We start from the raw sequence: 20,429 nt of genomic DNA, 5'->3' as shown, positions 1-20,429 counted from the left end.
GTTTCAGTCTTTACCGATTGCCATACCACAAACTGTTTTGGTGGATACGATGTTCTCAAAATACATCTGGAACGGGAAAAAAGCCAGAGTTAAATATAAAACGCCCCAACTGAAGAAAGAAAAGGGAGGCCGTGGGCTTCCTTGTCTACGAGAATATTACTGTGCAGCTCAGTTAAGACCATTGATATGTCTCTGCTGTCTAGATCACAGCGCTGGATGAAAAGATGCTGAAGGAACAATAGTTAAAGGAAAACCAGTTACAGCTTTAATATCGGACATAAAATTACAGAATAAAACACACATGGCAGATGAAACCATACTACAAATAATGACATCTGCTTGGAAAGAAGTAATCAGAATTTGCAGTTTGGAAAATGCCTCTAAGGTTTATCGTTGTATTTTTACTCAGTTGTATATAGCATTTGTATTCTATTTTTATCTTATTGTATATTTTATTCTATTTTATTCTATTCTGTACAGTTGTGTACTGTATTTATTCTTATTTTATTTTATTCTAATTTTTGCTTCATAACTTTTGCACTGTCCACTTCCTGCTGTGACAAAAACAAATTTCCCACGTGTGGGACTAATAAAGGTTATCTTATCTTATCTTAAGATGGTGCGCATATGATTCAGATTTTTCCCCGAATCAGTACGATAATAGATTCAAGAACTGGATTTCAAAAGGTATAACTAATTATTATTCATTTGTCCACAAGGGGGCATTTCAAAGCTTTGAATTCTTAAGGAGTAAACATGATTTAGGCTCAGACGACTTCTTTAGATATCTACAGGTCACAAATTATTTGAATCAAAACTTAAAAGTGAACCTAAACGAATCACAATTTGTAGAAACATTTTTATCATTAACCAAATCTGGAGCGCAAAGCACAATTATTTCCAAACGATATAACAGCATCCTGCGGTGTAAAAACGACAGCACTGTCTATACTAAAGCAATGTGGGGAAAGAAGGTAATCTGTGGATTACAGAGGAGTGTTGGGGCCACGCATGCATGACACAGTGGGCTACCACCGGGTCCAGTGTTCGGCGTGAGTTCTGCTGGAAAACCATTATGAGATTCTTCATCAGCCCTGCTCAACAAAGATATCGGGGAATTGTGACACTTGTTGGAGAGGTGGTGGAGATGGAGCTAACCGTTTCCATATCTTTTAGGATTGCAAAGTTATTCACCAGCACTGGTCTCTAATCCATGAACATCTACAAAATGTTTCTTCATTTGTTTTTCCTTTAACCTTTGAGACCATATTTTTATGTAACACACCAGTGGATAAATTTAACTCTAATGATAGAAGACTTTTGTATATCCTACTGGCTGCGAGTAAAAAGCCCCTTACGAGGAGATGGCTTAAGCCCGAACCAGCAACGATGGAAGATTAGATACACTCTGTACAAGAGATCTATACCATGGAAAAATTATCATTTTCTCTGAAACTTCAGAGGGATACTTTCTACAGAACATGGATATGTTGAGCCTGTGAGGTGTGATTTTTTATGAACCATGATTTTTATTTACGTTGAAGCCCTGAGTTAAATTCCCACGTCAATATTAAGATGCTAACGTACCGACCCTGCTACCCGAGGTTATTTTTCCCCTTTCTTTCGTTCTTTTTTTTTCCTCTTCATTTTTCTGTTTTTTTTTTTCTTTTCTCTTCTCAATTACAAGTTTAAAAACGTGAAAGCAAAAAAGTCGCACTACTGTTCTGTTCAACTGCTTTCTCAATAAAAGAGACAATGTTTAAAAAAAAAAAAAAAACAACTCACGTTACGTCTGAAGAAACTCAGCCGAGCGCAATATCGTCTCCTCGCCAACCACATCCTCGCAAACGCCTGGATCTGTTCACACAAGCAGACGACGTAAATAACACTCATCAGGTGAGCTGCACCTGCTAATCTCAGTCACATGATTAGGAACAGCAGCTGTTACCGTGACGACAGCTCTCCAGTTCATGTAGAGGAACTGCAGGCGCCGTCTGTAGACCCTCTGCTCGACGAACCTCCTCCAGTGAGACTGAACACAGAGCAGAGCACACCTGTGACACACCTGTAGCTCCCCGACGAGCCTCGGCTCTCCAAGGGGACTCACGCTCACCTGGATGACAATGACGGCGGCCGTCTGATTCATGAGGAAGTGACGTCGTGCCGCCATCCGCCGTCTGATCAGGAAGCCTCGACAGAGTGCCTGCAGGCGAACGACGAGGGCCTCGCTGTTCCGCCACAGCACGCCGCGACTGTACTGGGCCGAAACGCTGCTGACCACTTCCTGCAGGGGGGGGGGAAAGTGGCACAGCGAGCTTGTAGCCAATCGCAGATCAAACTTTCCAAGCACAGAAACGCGGTTCCGGTTTGACAAGGAAGTGAGCAGGTGAGCCTCAGGTGTGTCTCACCTGTATGTCGTGGCGATCCAAGAAGACGCTGTTGTGCACGAAGCCGGGGGGCCGCTCCCAGCTGCCCTCCAGCCTGCTCAGGTGGAAGAAATAAACGGAGCCGTCCTGCAGGCGGACTCGAACCCACGGACTACGGTTATCTCCTGAAGACACACACACACACATGATTCTCTGTGTGTGTGTGTGTGTGTGTGTGTGTGTGTGTGTGTGTGTGTGTAGGTGTGTCACCTGTGCGTGTGCGACGTGCCATCAGGGCGCTCAGCTCTCTCTGATATTCCGCAGTACAGTCAGGTAGAACTCCGTGAAGCTCCGCCTCCGGCAGAGACAACACCCGCAGCGTCTGCTTCGCCCTGTTCTCCTTCACGGCCTGATTCACCGCGGCAACAGACAGACACACTGACGGACACACAATCAATAATCAATACACGGATCAATAATGAACACGCTGACAGGAAGTTCTGTCCTTTAGTCGTTTCTTCTTGTGCAACTCAGAGCGATGTTCACACCTGTCTCCAAGCACACCTTTAGTGATGTCACTCTAAGATGAAGACGTTTCGCTCTCACAACCTTCCTCCGTCTGACACAAAGCGCCGCAGGTGCGTCGCAATGATCACGAATATCATCAAACACAAACGATGGCGGTCCAGCCTCTGATCGTTTCTAAGCCACATGCTTAAAAACTGAACAGGTGTGGTTACTTGTGCAGGTAAATGAATCTGTGGGCGTTTATCAATATGCGTACTTGTGCGTACTTGTGCGTACTTGCGTTCTCGTGTACTCGTGATACGTCATCAGTCGGAGACCAAGTACTGTTCCAATTCAAAGTACGCATCACGCCGAGAACGCGAAAAAGTCCCGGATGTGTTCTCGCTCCGCCCGTTTTATCGAGCATGCATCGGTGTAGACTTGGGACAGCTAAATATCCCAGAATGCATTTCGTCCAAAACTCTACAGCAGACTCCCGGCACATCGTTTCCAACCCCCCCAAACCGCTCGCGGTCTTCTCACTACTCAGGTTAAAGAAACCCCAGCAGCTGTCTATAGTATTGAGTGTCCACTAAAATAAAAATAAAAGCGTTCTAACATCTCACCTGCTTGTTTTTATTAAGGTATGTACACGTATGTACATGTACACTATTTTTATTAATAGAGGTTTCACTACTGAGGTTAAAAATGATATATAAGTCACTTAGATCACTTCTAAATGTTAATGTTTGGTTTATTTCAGTGTTTTATTTGTTCCTGAGTAAACCGGTTTGGCTGTGATTAAAGTTAAGCTTCATAACATGTTACTCACAGTTAAATTAAGAGGGGACGGCAGTAGAAACTCCGGACCTGTGACATCATCACGTACGCTGGTACAAATCACGAGTCCGTGCTCGCGTTCTCGGCGGGTACGTACTCACCGAGCACGCGAGTACGTACTCGCGTACTTGGGCATTGATAAACGGCCTGTGACTCACACTTTAGAGCTCTCTGACTCTGCTGATTGGCCATCCTCACGGCCTCCTGGATATCAGCCAACCACAGCTCGGCTGCCGGGTCTCTGCTCACCTGGTTGGACAGGAGGAGGACATGTGACTGAAAGTTTAAACTTCACGTGGATTCTACCTGCAGAGGGTCATGATAAAGACTAAAGTCACAGTTTCAGAGGGACTGTTGAGGTGATGGCTCGGTTACCTGAGCTTTGATCTGCCTGGCTTGGCTCAGCAGGGTCAGGTACCTGCAGGCATTGGCAGGTGAAACCTCGTCCACGCCGCAGGAGGGCAGCAACAGGGCGGAGATAAGCCGCTGAGGGTCTCCGCTCATCACGGCCTTGTTTATCAGGCCGACAGCCAGGAGCTCTGAGGGTCACAGGGGTCAGAGGTTGCATGGTCAGCTCAACAGAATTCAAAGAAATTCATGTTTGTTGTTTATAATGACATCATCGTGTGCTTGTAACGATGTCATCGCGTTGTCGTACGCTGTTGTTCGTCCTGCGCCGAGCCGTTCACAGCAGCGATTCCTTCCTGCAGCTGGTTCCAGGTAAGCAGGTCTCGGCCCACCTGTTGTTTCACACCAGCCAGAGTCTCAAAGTACCTGTACGACAGTGACATCATCAGCAGGGATGTCATTATCAACAGTGACATCATTAGCAGGTAAATGGGTAAGAGGCGGTACCTGTCGAGCAGAGCGGGGTCTACATCAGAGAGCCCTGCAGACGAACTGACCAATGAGGAGCTGAATTGCTGTAGGTGTCCCGCCTCCAGACCCTGATTGATGAGAACAACGGCTGATAGCATCTCCACGGCAACAAAGAGCTCCTCCTCCTGCAGTTCTCCCTGGAGGAGACAACAGGAAGTGCCAGTTGAATGACAGTGACAGCAGGGGCGGATCTAGAGAAATTTTCTTAGGGTGGCAAAATCAAAGCCTTTTTTTCCAAACACATATGCAGGTGGTTTATATGGTTAAACTGATTCAAATGCAATAAGTATACATGTTTTTCATAGAAACATAGTCTATAACTTAATTATGTTCTGTAGCCCACATAATTAAACACTTTAGTGACATAAAACATGTGATGCTGTGTACTGTATAGCCTGTATAATAAATAAATATGTAGCCCAGTAAGTATACAATCCAGAAAGCTCACAACATGTGGCGCTTCATTTACAAACACAAGTCTAACTGAAGTTTCACTGTTTATCGTTAGAAAAAAGGTAAAATCGTTACACGCTTAAATTACACAAAATGTCAGAAATCTGCACCGTCATGAACAAAAATTTAAACCTAATTTTTCATGATTTGTTGGATTAACCCTCTGAGGTCCAAATACAACCGGTCATTTCTGACTCCTTTTGATTTTCCCCCTTTGCCTTGTTTGGTTTCATTCTTTTCAGCTCAACCTCACGTGTCTGAATTCAGTTGTGTTTTCATTGACATACTGTGTTAATATTACTGATCTGAAATCACACAAACTTAAAGTCCTAGTAGTATTTTTTTACTGTAAACAAAACACAGACATGTTGAGTAAATTATTTTTATAACATCTCCAGGTAAACCCGCTGTTCCACCTGTGCCGTCTGCCTCTGCAGCAGCTGCAGCTCTCGGTGATAAAATGTCGCCGCAAACGGAAACACTTCAGGCAGCTGGAGGTCAGAGGTCATCAGGCAGCTGACGGTGCGTCTGGGGTCATTTCCACGCAGTGCCGCATTAACGCTCCGGAGGGCCGCCTCCACTGAAACACACAAACACACACACACACATACATACTGAGGCGAGGTCAGAGGTCAAAAGGTGAGCCTGATTCGGGCGTGGGCAGAAAACGGCGTACTGTCTCTGGCGCTCTGAGCTTCCTGGTTGGCAGCGGTGACGCCTTCCTGCAGCTCTTCATGCTCCAGAGGATCCACAGAGCCCTGATTCTGGGGTCAGAGGTCACAGAGAGGTCAGAGGTCACAGAGAGGTCAGAAAGAGGTCAGAGGCCGCACTTGTTAGTTTACCTGGGCCTTCTGCTGGCGGTCTGCGGTCAGCTGATCCAGGTACCAGGGCCCATTGTCAGTACGGAGGCCCCTGAGGGCCAAACACGGCAGCTGGAGCGCCGACAGCAAAGCAAGCTCGTCGGTGGCATCCAGAGCCTCGTCGACCTGCTCCACCGCTGCCCGCACTGACGCCCACAGTGACATCATCGTTAGGTCATCAATACCAGCATTAATGCCATCAGAACAGGGGGAGGGGCTTATTTCTCACCATTGACGGCATTGATGTGGTCCTGGATCTCCCTCTGGGTCAGATACTCCTCGTACATGTCTTTGTCCTCTGCCACAGCCTGCTGACACACGCGCACGAGCACACGCACAGACGTCAACAGTCTGCTCCCCTGACGGGACGGACACAAATCTCTTTAACCAATCAAATTCTTACCCTGCCAGCAGCCCGTTCAGCCTTCCTCCTCCTCGCTTGTTGCAGCATCTCCTGGTAGACACTCATCAGCGCCTCCTGCAGGTCAGTCAGGAGAGCAGCGGGGTTCCTCAGAGCCGCCGCCGTCACACTCACATCCCCTTGGTCCACGGCCTCATTAATGGCTACCACCGCCGCGTGGACTGTTGGCAGAATGCAGGGTCAGTACCCCCAGCAGCCAATCAGTCTGGTCCTACCTGCAGCTTCCTCCTCTATCAGCCAGAGTCTGGTCCTACCTGCAGCCTCGTCCACTGACAGCTCATTGGCCAGGATTCCTCCGATCTTGTTGAAGGCGGGCATCTGGATCCCGTATTTGTCGAGCTCCAGCTTCATGTTGTTGATCTCTTCCTCTGAACAAAGTTACAGGTCAGCAAAACTGACTGTGATTGGTCCAACACCCAGTACTGTAGCACCCACCCTCCAGGGTTTCTTTTTTCAAACATTTTCCAAACCTTCCCAGCACCAACTTCTGTGAAAGTACACGAAATCCAAATTAATCCCAAATTATTAGTTACCTATGTGGCGTTTACCTGTGAACTTGACTTTTCCATACAGGTCGTGAATCTGTGGAGCCAAACCGAGTCTGTACAGGTACAGGCTGCAGAGAGACATGTGAGCACAGGTGAGAGGCGGCACAGAGGACAGGTGATCAGATGAGCAACGAGGCGTACCTGAGCGCGTGGATGCAGTACACCGCTCTCGGCATGTTCTTCTTGTCATACACGTCGGTCGTTTCAGGATGGAAGATCTGGAAACAACAACAGGTGATCAGCCCAGCCTAAAACCAATCAGCTAATCGATACTGTGATCTGTCGATGTGTTCACTGACCGCTGGCAGCCCAAGCGCCGTCATGGCGTTCCTCCAGTGGTTGATGTTGTCAGTGTGGCGGAACTGAAGACCAACAGCCTGCAGGGATCAATACAGAGCTGATCATCGATTTGATCGGTAACCCCCCCCCTAAAGAGCGGTAGACCGGATCAGACTGGTTCTAGCTGGTGTGTGTTGTGACCTGGTATCGCAGCTGCTCCGGGTCGTAGATCTTCTTCTGAGGAACAGTGCTCGGAGCGAAGCGATGACCCAGTTTGGCGAGAATAACGCCGTTCCTCAGCGCCTCCTCCAGCTCTGTGGGAGCAGGAAGCTCCTCCCCCAGACACGCCTCCATCCACCTGAAGAAGAAACTGGTTCTGTTAACAAAAGTGAGCAAACACTTGAGGTTCTCCCGGTCCGGGTCACTGACCTCTTGGCCTCCTCCAGCCTGCACAGGTACTGATAGGCCACGTTCTGGATTCTCTGTTCGTCCATCTGCTCGGCGGTCAGACGCTCATCTGCAACACGCCGGGAAACATGACGTCACACCCGTGTCGCTCCTTCAACCTCAGATCAATATTGTGCTCTCAGTTTGTTTAAATGACGTTGAGCTCATTTCTAACACTATGTCAGATCAAACTGTTCATTACGTTCCCAAAAGGTCGACTGTGTTCGTCTGAAGTGGGAGAAACGTTTCCCCCTCATCAGCTGACCAGCAACGGGCCGTGAGGTCAGTTCCTGGACCGTCGGTCCTGGTTTCAAATGTCCGGTTCATAACCTGCAGTTAGCTGATACTGAAGATATCACCTGATGATGATGATGGTGAAACGTTTCTCCCTCTGAAAACACTTCAGATGAAGAGAAGCAACTTTTCCTTACCCGGATGATCGATCCTGCATTTATTGCTCTTTATCAATGAATGTGATCAGCACCAAGTTACAGACAAAAACACTAATGAGCCACATCATTAAAACCAGCTGGACTCCTGATGCTTCCCTCACACCTGAAAAAAGTTCCAGCTCAAAGATCGTCTTCTCACAGGAAGTATGGAATGTTCAGCTTCCTGCCATCGTCAGTTTACAGTCCCATAGGTGATGACGGTCAGCCGTGTTTCGAGGTCTCGGAGCTCCTTCAGGTGAGCTCGGGTTGACGATGATGGAGGCTGTGACGCACATTTGATCCACAATCTTTGAATCGGTCTGAAGCAGCTGAAGCTTCCTCGCACGTTACAAACACGTCTTCATCCAGATGCAGGCTGATGTTCCCGGGAACCACCTTCATCACTTTAAGGATTTTTATTGAAACTGATGACAGCAGGCTGCTGAGGATCTTTGACCTGGAATCTTCTTCAGGTTAGTCGGAGATGGTCAGGTGGGAAGTTTTCGCTAAACCAGTGAGCTCAGAAAGCAGTCAGTAATAATAATCGATGTAAACTCCGAGTCTTACAAAGGCTGCTTTACTCTGATCCCAATCACAGAGGAGCCACAAGGGACCGTCCTCTCATATTATAAAGTTACAAACATAAGAAATCGCTCTAATATTCACAAACGGCTCAATTATAAATATCCAGAACATTACAGAGGTGAAATATATATGATTGACATTTAACCTGTGAAACTTTATTGCTTCACTGGTTCAGCGTGTTGCTCTTATTGTCTTGGAGTGACTGTAAACACGTCATTTCATTAATAAAAAGTCTTCTGATGACTTTTTGTTTTTTCACACAGAGAAAAACTATGTGCAGCACGTGGGGAAACGGGACTCTTTTTTTCAAACCTGTGACATACACCTGGTTCTTGGTTCGGATCACGTTCACACGTCCACAAACTAACGCCTCCTCCACAGGTTGTTTCACACCAGCGGTGTCCACCTGTACAGGTGAACCAGAACACCGCATGTGTGAAAACGCCCTTAGATCTAGGCTGAGACCCGGATCATAAGGAGTCCACCTGGACAGGTGTCGATCGATCACCTGACCTGTGACAGGTGACTCACCTGTGGTGGTTTTAATGCTGTGGCTGATCGGTGCAGCTGCAAGCAGCAGCACTGAGGTCAGCTCGTCTCAATGACCCCACAGACGCAGAAAATCACGGAGTGTGACACCGAGTTAACTGCATATGAATCTGATTGACCCTGCGATCATTCCGGACTCTTTGACCGACACTCACAGCGGCCGTTCGCGGCTAAATCCACCATGTTGTCCCCCCTCTCGGTGTCCCGGGTCTGTGTCGGGTCGTTACGGGTGTCTCGGTGTCCCGGTCCGGGTCCTCTCGGTGCCCGAATGTGTCCCAAAGTCTCGGTAAAAACACAGAAACCGCAGCGGAGCTCCAACTGTCCTCCGACTGTTTCCTGCCTGGAGTTTCAAAGCTCCCGCCGCTCTCTGATTGGTCGAGCCGTTAGCCTTGCCTCCTATTGGCTAGAACCTCATTGCGGTGGATTGTGGTCTATGGAGTTCACTGTCGTAATAGCTGAATCGAAAACGGTCTTCCCGCAAACATTTACATATAATAACTCACCTGGCGTGACGTCATAATGCAAACAGTTTACTTGCGAAGTCTTCTTCTGTTGCTGCCGTTTTTACCGACCACTTCCGCGTTACCATAGCAACGAGTCAACCTGCAGGTCGGAGCGGTTTAGCAGAGGGGCTAGCTGCTTCAAATGTTCGGTTTCAGGGGACAGGTGAGCAGTGAGGAGGAGGAGCTTCATCATCACCTGCAGGCTGTGAGTGTTCAGTGATGTTCTCTGCTGTAGCTGATTCAGCCCTTTAATAACCTCAGTAAGCTCTTATTGATCAGACCTTTCCTCACGGATCAATAATGACGATAATCACTGGTACTGATTTGTCTCACTTACCTGCGCCTGATCCTGAGGATGGATCTGACTAATTGGTCCACACACCTGAACCTGCAGGTTCTCCAGTGGTCGGCCAGTTCATTGATGAAGGCAGCAGGTTAGCACTTCTGCATGTCTTTATCCAGGTGACTCTTCCTCCTTCAGGTCCAGCATGACGTCCCGTGCAGCCCCTTCAGGTAAAGAAGCTGTGAAGGTGAAGAGGAGGAGTGGGAGTTTGGGGCGGAAGCAGACAGCAGACATCGAGGAATTGACATCTTCTGGGCACAAAGCGCTGCAGGAGGGACGCCCACAGGAGGCACTGGGGTGCTTCAGAGATGCCCTGAAGGCCGCAGACCAGGTGAGGCGGTTACAAGAACAGATGCGGTGTCAGCAGTGTTAGTTGCACTCCTGGCACTACATTTCATATCATGCTCTCAGCTCCAGGACTCGCGGGTCCTGCGGGCCTGTTCCTTTAACCTCGGGGCTGCCTACGTGGAGGTAGGACGACCTCGGAAAGGTCTGGACTTCCTGCGACGTGCTCAGCCTGGTCCCAAGGCCAACCGCCTCCCTGACCTTCAGTTCAACCTTGCCCTGGCCCATGATGCACTGGGGCAGAGCCGGGAGGCCACCACCTACTTCCTGCAAGCTGCCCAGCTGTATAGGTCACAAGGAGACGGCTGCAGCGAGGGGGATGCCTGCGTGGAGATGAGCCGCTGTTACGGCAGGACACGGGTCAGGACCAAAACCTGAATCTGACACAGAACAGGTGAGCCAGGTGACTCAGGTGTGTCTGTCTGTGTGTCACAGGACTGGGCGCTGGCGGCTCAGGGTTACCTGCGAGCTGCAGAGAGTTACAGAGTGGCCAACATGTTGGACTATGCAGCCACCGCCCTGTCAGAAGCAGGAAGTCACATGATCCAATCAGATCAGTGCAACCAGGATGACATCATCGGTGTGCTGTCAGAGTGTCTGAGTTTGATGGGGAGCATTACGGACCCGAGGACTCTGGGTAATCACCTGAAGGAAGGTTGCTTGATACAGAATAGAATAGGCCTTTAGTGTCATTGTGCAATCGAACTGTGGTGCTCCACGGCAACTGTGCAGGAATAAATAAACACACAGGAGTAGGGATGGGTATCGTTTAGGTTTTATCCGATACCGGTGCCAAATCGGTACTTTTGAAACGGTGCCGGTGCTTAAACGGTGCTCAAACTGGTGCTTAAAGAATGGAGAACACAAAATTGGTCCAAAAACCTCTCACGTTCAGCTGTTTTTTGTAAAAAGATAACAATGTTAGCCTTTTCTGCAGCTATAGGGCATATATGGTATCACTCTTGGCTGGAAGCAGTGCTTAAACAATGGAAAAAACACAAACTTTGTCCAAAAACCTCTCATGTTTAACTGTTTTCCACTTTTTCTTTGGTCATTTTAGCCTTTTTGGCCAGGGTGAAGGGAGTATCTGCCATCAAACAAGAAGACAGCCGCATGTAACTACGACGGTGTTTGCTAGTTCACCTTACATGCATTAATGTAATAACGTGGTTAGCCTACTCAACGTAAATTACACACGAACAACATTAAGCTACTCACGCAGAGAAGAACGGCTGCTGCTGCCATCATCATCATCTGTCATCATTTCTGCAAGCTATAAACACGGCGCATTTCTCGGCTTTAAAAAAAACGCTATGCGTCGCCAGGTGTTTCATCAGATTCGAGGTGTTACCTCCTTTGACAGTATCACAGTATCACCTTAAAGCACTTGTTGCAGGCTGCTGAGTTTGCATCTTTTGCTGTGAAGTACAGCCAGACTTTTGACCGCTTCGCCTTGGGCATTTTTAATCTGCAGCTCTGCTCTAAAAGAACGTACGTACCTGGGCCCGCCTACTCTCCTCGGAAACGTAAAATGATTGGCTAGAATTGGCTCAGGAAAAAAAGCACCGAAATAAAGCACCGAAATGTGCGCTGCTTTTCGGTCTGGTTACTACCGTTTATGTCAGAACCGGACACCGGTACCCATCCCTACACAGGAGACACAAGAGAAAGCCATTAGAGAAAAAACTTGCAAAATGCTTGGAGGTGGTGCAGAGATTTGGTCTAAGTAGAGCAGGGGTCCCCAATCCCAGTCCACGAGGGCCGGTGTCCCTGCAGGTTTTAGATGTGTCCTTGATCCATCGCAGCTGATTTAAATGGCTAAATTACCTCCTCAACATGTCTTGAAGTTCTCCAGAGGCCTGGTAATGAACTAATCATGTGATTCAGGTGTGTTGACCCAGGGTGAGATCAAAAACCTGCAGGGACACCGGCCCTCGTGGACTGAGATTGGGGACCCCTGAAGTAGAGTCTGTGTGTGACTGACCTGAGTGACGAGGGTTCAGATTGGTGGGTGGCCAGGGTGGGGTGTGGGGGGATAGTGTTTGTTAACCGTCCGAATGGCCCAGGGCAGAGCTTCCCAAAGTGTGGGGCCCGTCCCCTAGGGGGGGCGCAGAGCCATTGCAGGGGGGGCGCGGTATGAAAAGGGAAAAAAAACCAAAAACGCTTGGACACTGCTAGCACGGGGCTCCCACACAAACGCAAAGCAGGAGATGAAGCATCGCTGAATATGTTTCCAAACCAGCTTCATTCTGTATGGGCTCAAAATGTGGTCATAAATATTTTGTACTTGTAAATCAGTTTTGTACTTGTAAATCAGGATTTGTATGTGTAAAAAGAATTTGTGTGTGTGTAAAAAAGATTTGTATGTGTAAAAAAGATTTGTGTGTGCGTAAAAAAGATTTGTATGTGTAAAAAAGATTTGTGTGTGCGTAAAAAAGATTTGTGTGTGGACTTAGCCAAAAACCCCCTGCAAGTTACACGTACGAATTTTGACCCTATTTTTCTTCCTTTCATCTGATTGGTCAATGTCATGTCAATCACAAATGTAATAATCCAATCAGAGAACAGATGGGTTTGCCTGTCGGAGGGGCACTTTTTTGAAATGCAGGTCCTTGAAGGGTAATACAGTTTGAAGCTGGAGGATCTCTATATAAATATCCGATAGCAGCTAGGTCCCCTAACTTTCAGCAGCTGTTGAAAGGATAAAGTTGTGGTATGTCAGTGGTTAGAAATACCATCATTACTTTAGGATTAGTTTAACACAAAGTCAGGGCTGACCCGGGACCATTGCTGTGAGTCACAGTGCGCAGCATAAAAGTCCTTTCACATCGGACACAGGATGTGCTGCTAATGCTAACTGCTAACTAAAAGCAAAGGATCCAGAATTTGTTGCGCTGGCTGCTGAGCTCTGTGGGTTTTTGCAGCAGCTCTACCTGTACTAGCTGCACCTGCTCCTTGTCGTTTCTATCTCTGACTTTATGTCCTCTACAAGAGTTTGGGTTTTTTTTTTGCTAGTTCTTCAAATGTTCAATAAAAACATGTATGCTAATTCATAACGAAGAAAGCTTTGTAATGAAGACTGTCATTTCCAAAACACTGCCCGCCCCCCGCGGTCCGCAGCGCTGTTGAAAAGGCTGTGGAAGTCCCTGTATTAAGCACATAGACCTGTGACACAAAAATCACCAAACTCAGACGACCACAGACTGTTTTCCTTCGTGGTGATGAAGGAAAACGCTGGGTTGGCATGTAAAAGGGCATTTATTCCCTTCAAAGACCTGCAGTTCAAAAAAAGCGTCCCTCCGACAGCCAAACCCATCTGTTCTCTGATTGGATTGTTACATTTGTGATTGACATGACATTGACCAATCAGATGAAAGGAAGAAAAATAGGGTCAAAATTCGTACGTGTAACTTGCAGGGTTTTTTGGCTAAGTCCACACACAAATCTTTTTTACACATACAAATCTTTTTTACGCACACACAAATCTTTTTTACACATACAAATCTTTTTTACACACACACAAATTCTTTTTACACATACAAATCCTGATTTACAAGTACAAAATATTTATGACCACATTTTGAGCCCATAATTCTGAGCCAAAGACTAGAAAATATGGTGAAGCAAATCTTCCCTTTGGCTTCACCTGCACAAGTGCCGAGGTAGGGCTCCTCAGCAGAATTGGTTTCCCCTGTGAGCACACGCTGGGCTCTCCAAATCACGGACAAACAGTATCCTACATTCTTTATTTTTTTTTAGTTCACAAACACTTGTTGTAATGACTAACTACTCCTGACATTTTGGAGATGTTAGCTCTTTATACAGTAAAGTTACAGCGGGATACAAATAACATCAGGCTGATCCTGACACGATTTGTTCCCCCGGTTCAAATCACAGACAAACAGTATCCCACAGCTGTTTATGTTTTTGAACCCATTTTGCACAGAGAGGCATTTTTGAAAAATGTATTGATAGCAATGTTGAATATTATTACACAGGAAAAAACAACTACATGTAAAATAATCACTGCGTGATGCCTCTGCCTTTCTAAAGGGAGGGACAGTAACTGTGTGTGTGTATGTAAGCGTGTAAAACCTGCAGATAGTCAGATTAACAGTATTTTGTCTCTATCTGCCATTCTGCAATTCATCTCATGTAAACAATAACGTGGCGCACAGCGTGATGTGAAAAAAGGCACACACCTTTGACGCTGCGTGACGAACTCTGTATTCCTCGTCCACACGTAAACACAAAAACGGCGTTTTAAAAAATCTCAGTTTTCGGTGATTCGAAACTCCGTTTACGTGTGGACGAAACAGCTGCGTTTTCAAAAATACCCGTGTAGGTGCGGACGCAGCGTAAAAGAGTTAGTAGTTTATTTTTTTACTACCTGTAATTTATTGCAGATTCCTCGTATTTGCTTAATTGTTTACTAAATGTTTGAGGTGTGAAATAAACTGCAATGGAGCAAAATATGGGCGTGTGTGGTTGGAGGATGTTTGTGCGGGGGGGTGGGGGGGAGTTTGGGAACCACTGACCCAGGGGAAGAGGTGAGTCTGGGGGTGTGGGACCTGATGGACCTGTGGCCCCCACCAGAGAGCCGCGGGTCAAACGTGTTTGTGGGCGGGATGTGAGTCGTCACATGGCCCTGGTTTACCTGAGACAGGAGGATCTGGCGATGGCCTCCAAAGCGGTGATAATAACCATCTGTGCAGACTTCCTGTTCTCAGTCGTGGGCCCTGCGTACCAAACACCCAGGCAGGAGGAGAGCACGCGCTAGTTATTGTAACTGCTTCTCTGTCACTCAGGTGAGCTGTACCTGTCGGTGGGCGTGTCTTACTGCCGGCTCAGGTCTTTCCAGGAGGCAGTGCAGTTATTCCAGAAGGCTCTGAGCCCCGCGGCTAAGTGGCCCCCCCTGCTGCCCAAAGTCTTGCACAACCTGGGAGCGGCGCTGAACTCCATGGGCCAGTTCAGGTCCGCCGTGGACTACCACAGGCTGGCCGCTGGACTGTACGGTGAGGCGCACACCTGCGGCTCACCTGTTTAAGCAGTTCACCTTTGACCCTCACAAACACTTGCCACATCTGTGACCTTTAACACCGATCAGGAGTCTGACAGGAAAATCAGTTTAGCTATAACAATGTTCTGTGTTTGTGTACAGGCTCTCAGGGTTGCCGTGGCAACCAGGCTCGGTGTTTCAGTAACCTTGCGTTTGCCTTCAGTCGGATCGGTGAGGAAGAGGAGGCAGCAGAGAGCTTAATCCTCGCCCTACAGGGATTCAGAGACACAGGTAACACCAGTACTGTCTGTGTACATCGGACAGGTGAGACCCCTGTGCTCACGTGTGTGTGTGTGTGTGTGTGTGTGTGTGTGTGTGTGTGTGTGTGTGTGTGTGTAGGGGACTACCTGGCACAGGCTCAGGTGTGCGAAGCGCTGGCAGAGTGTTACCTGGTGCAGAGGAAGCAACACAAAGCAGTTCAGCTCTACAAACAGGCTCTGAGCGCACTCTCTCACTGCCAGGTGAGTACGGTGGTAATGTGAGGTCAGCAGGAGTGTGTACTCACCTGTTGGAGGTTGTTTGATCAGTGAGAGCGATCAGAGCATGAAAGAGTCGCCACAGAGCAGCGTCGTCGTGTCTCTGTTCAAACTGTCGTTGCAAACTGTATTCATACAGCATTTCATCACACACATCAACTCTACACACTTCACACAAAACAAAACTACACAAAAAAACACAGACACACACACTCGGAGCAGTTCAAATATCTGCCGCTGAGCTGAGCAGGTCACAGCTGTATGACAGTATCGGGAACCAGAGGATGGATTTAAAGGTCATTCTGTGCTGACCTGCAAGCTGATGCAGTGACTTCAGATTTCTGCGTACCCGTGAGGGCTCTGCGTTCTGTATGAGGTGCAGTCGTCGTGCTGCAAAGAAAGCCTTACAACAATCTGACCTTCTCAAAGCTTGGGCCTTGGCTCAGAGTCAGTTTGATAGAATAATTTTCAGTAACACTTACAGTTCTGATGGCCGTCTTGTCCATTAAGATCTCTGTCAGATGTTACACTGGAGCATCAAACCTCGTCTTCTTCACTTTCAGGACAGCGGCGGCGTCCAGGAACAACTGGTGGAGCGACTGACTGCCACGCTGCAGCAGAGTCTGACCGTCGGTCCTCAGGTCTGACCACAACACCCATTCACTAAACCCATCAGTGTTTATAAAGCCCAATAACCTCAGTTTGATCTGAATTAAGAAGCAGAAAGTTAGCGGCCATCCAGGTCTTTATGTCTTTAAGACATTCCTGCAGTTTAACTCATTGGTGTGTGTTATCTGGCTTCATGGACAGATAGAGCTGGGTGTCATCAGCATAGCAGTGTAAATGTATGCTATGTCTTCTAATGATGCTGCCTAAGGGAAGCATGTATAATGTAAACAGAATTGGTCCTAGCACTGAACCCTGTGGAACTCCATAATTAACCTCAGTGTGTGAAGAGGACTCTCCATTTACATGTACAAACTGGAGTCTATTAGATAGATATGATACAAACCACTGCAGTGCAGTACCTGTAATACCTACAGCGTGCTCTAATCGCTCTAATAGGATATTATGGTTGACAGTATGGAACGCTGCACTGAGGTCTAGCAGGACAAGCACAGAGATGAGTCCACTGTCAGAGGCCATAAGAAGATCATTTGTAACCTTCACTAAAGCTGTTTCTGTGCTGTGATGAGCTCTGAAACCTGACTGAAACTCTTCAAATAAGCCATTCCTCTGCAGATGATCTGTTAGCTGTTTGACAACTACTCTTTCAAGGATGTTTGATATGAAAGGAAGGTTGGAGATTGGCCTGTAATTAGCTAAGACAGCTGGGTCTAGAGATGCGTTTTAAGTAAAGGTTTAACTACAGCCAGCTTGAAGGCCTGTGGTACATAGCTGATTATTAGAGATAGGTTGATCATATTTAAGATTGAAGCATTAATTAATGGCAGGACTTCTTTGAGCAGTTTTGTAGGAATGGACAGGTTGATGGTTTGGAGGAAGAGAGTTCTGTCGTTAGTTCAAAGAGATCAATAAGAGAGGCTGGCTTCAATAAATATAAGCATGTCACATGACACAGTACCACCTGCCCACACCTGTGAATGAGCACAGGTGATATCAAACCATCAGACAGGTGATTATTGTCCTGACAGCAGTATAATATGTCCTCCTGTTTAAATGACTCAGAAGCCCCACCCACCGGCACCACACAGCCTCAGGCCACATCGACACAGCCTACCTATTGGACCTCACGTCAGGTAAGTCCCACTGTTACACCCTACACCAAAGGTCAGATAGATCACTGATCAGCTTTGTCCTCACAGGAAGAGTGACATCACAAAGAGCCCGGGCACAGCAGCAAATCAGCATCCAGATGCTCCAGAGACTGACGCCCCAGGTGAGTCTCACCTGTTCCAGCTAGAAACAGGCTTGTGCAGGACTTCATAGTTTGTGTGATTCACGTTGTGTGTGTATGTGTGTGAACAGGATCTCAGCAGGAGGCCTCTGAAACACCTGAATACATGAGCATAGCACCTGGACAGAGGTAAGACCAACACAGCCCAAATCTGGACCTCAGGTGGGCTCCTGTTTCCTCTGAACAAACCACAATGTTTGTATTTCTGTTTCCAGCTCAGAGCAGTTAGACAAGCAGCAGCACAGTGAGTCTCCACCACCTCATACACATCACAGCACACCTGGGGAACACCTGTGGGACATGTGGACAGTATCACCCTATTAGAGCACTTCGCTCTCACACTGCAGGCTTACTTGTTGTTCCTAGAGTATTTAAAAGTAGAATGGGAGGCAGAGCCTTCAGTTTTCAGGCCCCTCTTCTGTGGAACCAGCTTCCAGTTTGGATTCAGGAGACAGACACTATCTCTACTTTCAAGATTAGGCTTCAAACTTTCCTTTTTGCTAAAGCATATAGTTAGGGCTGGACCAGGTGACCCTGAATCCTCCCTTAGTTATGCTGCAATAGACGTAGGCTGCCGGGGATTCCCATGATGCACTGGGTGTTTCTTCTTCACTCACTATGTGTTAATAGACCTCTCTGCATTGAATCATTTGGCTCTCTTCCACGGCGTGTCTTTGTCTCGTCTTCCTCCCCTCACCCCCGCCCCTCCCTGAGCCTGGTTCTGCCGGAGGTTTCTTCCTGTTAAAAGGGAGTTTTTCCTACCCACTGTCGCCAAAGTGCTTGCTCATAGGGGGTCATCATATGATTGTTGGCGTTACTCTGTGTTATTGTAGGCTACACCTTACAATACAAAGCATCTTGAGGTGACTGTTGTGATTTGAATTGAAGTTGAAGTTGATGAAGAGCTGGGGTGCACCTGTTGCCTTGAGGCAGATTTATAAAGGTGTGAACAAACATGTTGTCTGATGTCTGTCTGTACCTGAACACCACAGGAAGAGGGAGGCAGGCTGTCACTGCCGGAGTCAGTTCAGAGCTGAAGCTGTGTGAGGAAGAAGAGAAGCTATTTAAAGCTTCACAGTCACCGTGAATAATAAGGAGCCTGATGAATTATTCACTTTGTACCCATGAATATATTTCTATGTGAAAGCATGTGCACACCTGCAGTGAGGTCTACGTGAGGTTATTATTCCATCTGCAGCGATCTATATTTGGAGCTGCGCCTCCCATTCGGGGACCTCCGAGCGTCTCCGTGAGCAAACAGCAGCAGAGTCTGAAAGCCTCCTGCTGATTGGATCAGAGAGAGCAGGCAGACCGATGCAGGCGGGAGTTCTGTGTGAGCTGCCAACCCCGTTCTCACTCCCAAATCGTAACATTTTACGCTAGGTGACAAATCGTCAACATATTACGTTTTCGGGCACCCAAGGCGTTCCTACGTCACGACATCGGAAAACTGCGGACACATGAGAACCGTTTGGACTCAATCTACACATCTTCGCTTTTTCCCTTAAAATCGCTTTAGAAAACACTATTTCACCTCATTAAAGTGCTGGTTAAGGTTTAGCCATAAGGTTAGGTTTAGGCTTAGGTATACGGTTATGGTTAGGTTTAGGCATAAGGTTATGGTTAGGTTTAGGGATAAGGTTAGGTTTAGGCGTAGGGATACGGTTATGGTTAGGCATAAGGTTATGGTTAAGGTTAGGCATAAGGTTATGGTTAGGCTTAGTGATAAGGTTAAGTTTAGGGCTGCAGTACAGGGCTGGAAACCGCCGCGTACCATAACAACGTGGAAGGTCACCTTTCGCGTTCCTCAGGAACGCCGCAGGACGTGACAAAACGTCGGGATGTTACGCCTCGGGAGTGAGAACGGGCTCGAGCTGCTGAGGGTGGCGGCGCCTTCCTGACGGTGCTGTCTGTCGAACAGGGCTGACTTTAAAAAATTGATTTTAATTTGAATAATGCAATATTGATTCCTTAAATCCTGAACCGGCCTGGTTCTGCTGAAGGTTTCTTCCTGTTATAAGGGAGTTTTTCCTTCCCCCTGTCACCAAAGTGCTTGCTCACAGGGGCTGTTGAGGTTTCTCTGTATTATTGTAGGTGTTTACAGGATTGGGGCGACTGCTGATATAAATAAAGCTGAATTGAACTGAAACCTCATTGGGTGATCACCTCGTCAAACAGGTGTGCTTTGCTTTAAATGCGACAGGAAGTGGAGCTGATAACGTACCTGTGTGTGTTTCCAGGTGAGTTGTGGTTGGACAGAGGGAACCCTCGCGCTGACAGGTGACACATCCATTAATGAAACTTTATTAATCAATTTTTTAAAAGTCAATAAATAAACCTTTTTTTTCTAGCGATGCTTCACTGGCTCAGGACAGTGAGGCCCCGCCCAGCAGCCCAGGTGACATCAGAGAGCAGTCCTCCCTCGTGTCCAGTTGGAGGTCTCAGTTTTGTTTGCTGATGTAAGCTTGCACTGTCTCCTGATTGGACAGTCGGTAATCGGAGAGGACCTGTCAGCGTCACTGAAGTCCTTAGAGCTTCAGTCAGCTGATGCGGTGGCAGCGTTGCCGTGGCTCAGACCGAGAATCAGAGCTGATCCGTCACATTGTGCTGCTCACTCTGA

The 20,429-nt window shown here is 47.5% G+C and overlaps 2 protein-coding genes across 4 annotated transcripts in view; one reads left to right on the top strand and one right to left on the bottom strand.

Moving 5' to 3' along the window:
• iqgap3 (IQ motif containing GTPase activating protein 3) overlaps window positions 1-10,040 on the bottom strand; it is an 18,297-nt gene extending 8,257 nt beyond the window's left edge. Inside the window, exons 1-21 of one of the 3 annotated variants that reach the window (XM_063487315.1) lie at window positions 10,006-10,040; window positions 7,583-7,670; window positions 7,355-7,511; window positions 7,174-7,251; window positions 7,016-7,092; window positions 6,875-6,942; window positions 6,581-6,694; window positions 6,309-6,487; window positions 6,135-6,216; window positions 5,888-6,051; window positions 5,722-5,809; window positions 5,462-5,625; window positions 4,569-4,729; window positions 4,372-4,487; window positions 4,089-4,252; window positions 3,872-3,962; window positions 2,637-2,804; window positions 2,409-2,551; window positions 2,114-2,284; window positions 1,949-2,032; window positions 1,786-1,857 (exon numbers count right to left, since the gene is read on the bottom strand). In XM_063487315.1, coding sequence (XP_063343385.1) covers window positions 1,786-1,857; window positions 1,949-2,032; window positions 2,114-2,284; window positions 2,409-2,551; window positions 2,637-2,804; window positions 3,872-3,962; window positions 4,089-4,252; window positions 4,372-4,487; window positions 4,569-4,729; window positions 5,462-5,625; window positions 5,722-5,809; window positions 5,888-6,051; window positions 6,135-6,216; window positions 6,309-6,487; window positions 6,581-6,694; window positions 6,875-6,942; window positions 7,016-7,092; window positions 7,174-7,251; window positions 7,355-7,511; window positions 7,583-7,647 — 2,406 coding nt within the window. In that variant the 5' untranslated portion in view covers window positions 7,648-7,670; window positions 10,006-10,040. Of the gene's footprint in view, window positions 1-1,785; window positions 1,858-1,948; window positions 2,033-2,113; window positions 2,285-2,408; window positions 2,552-2,636; window positions 2,805-3,871; window positions 3,963-4,088; window positions 4,253-4,371; window positions 4,488-4,568; window positions 4,730-5,461; window positions 5,626-5,721; window positions 5,810-5,887; window positions 6,052-6,134; window positions 6,217-6,308; window positions 6,488-6,580; window positions 6,695-6,874; window positions 6,943-7,015; window positions 7,093-7,173; window positions 7,252-7,354; window positions 7,512-7,582; window positions 7,671-9,320; window positions 9,467-10,005 lie in introns of those variants that run through there. The other 2 variants (XM_063487313.1, XM_063487314.1) reach the window with 2 other exon arrangements.
• Window positions 9,705-20,429, top strand: LOC134637003 (tetratricopeptide repeat protein 24). The gene is given in 13 exon segments (XM_063487316.1): window positions 9,705-9,873; window positions 10,150-10,342; window positions 10,423-10,993; window positions 15,165-15,371; window positions 15,518-15,646; window positions 15,755-15,876; window positions 16,455-16,532; window positions 17,581-17,651; window positions 17,718-17,791; window positions 17,881-17,938; window positions 18,025-18,053; window positions 20,050-20,089; window positions 20,161-20,429. Coding segments are annotated over 12 exon segments (1,677 nt in total). The 5' UTR covers window positions 9,705-9,873; window positions 10,150-10,156; the 3' UTR covers window positions 20,273-20,429.

The sequence above is a fragment of the Pelmatolapia mariae genome, linkage group LG10_11, assembly GCF_036321145.2.
Source record: "Pelmatolapia mariae isolate MD_Pm_ZW linkage group LG10_11, Pm_UMD_F_2, whole genome shotgun sequence".
NCBI classification, from domain to species: Eukaryota; Metazoa; Chordata; class Actinopteri; order Cichliformes; family Cichlidae; genus Pelmatolapia; species Pelmatolapia mariae.
The sequence above is the reverse complement of the archived record's forward strand: the minus strand, read 5'-3'. Positions and strand labels throughout refer to the sequence as shown.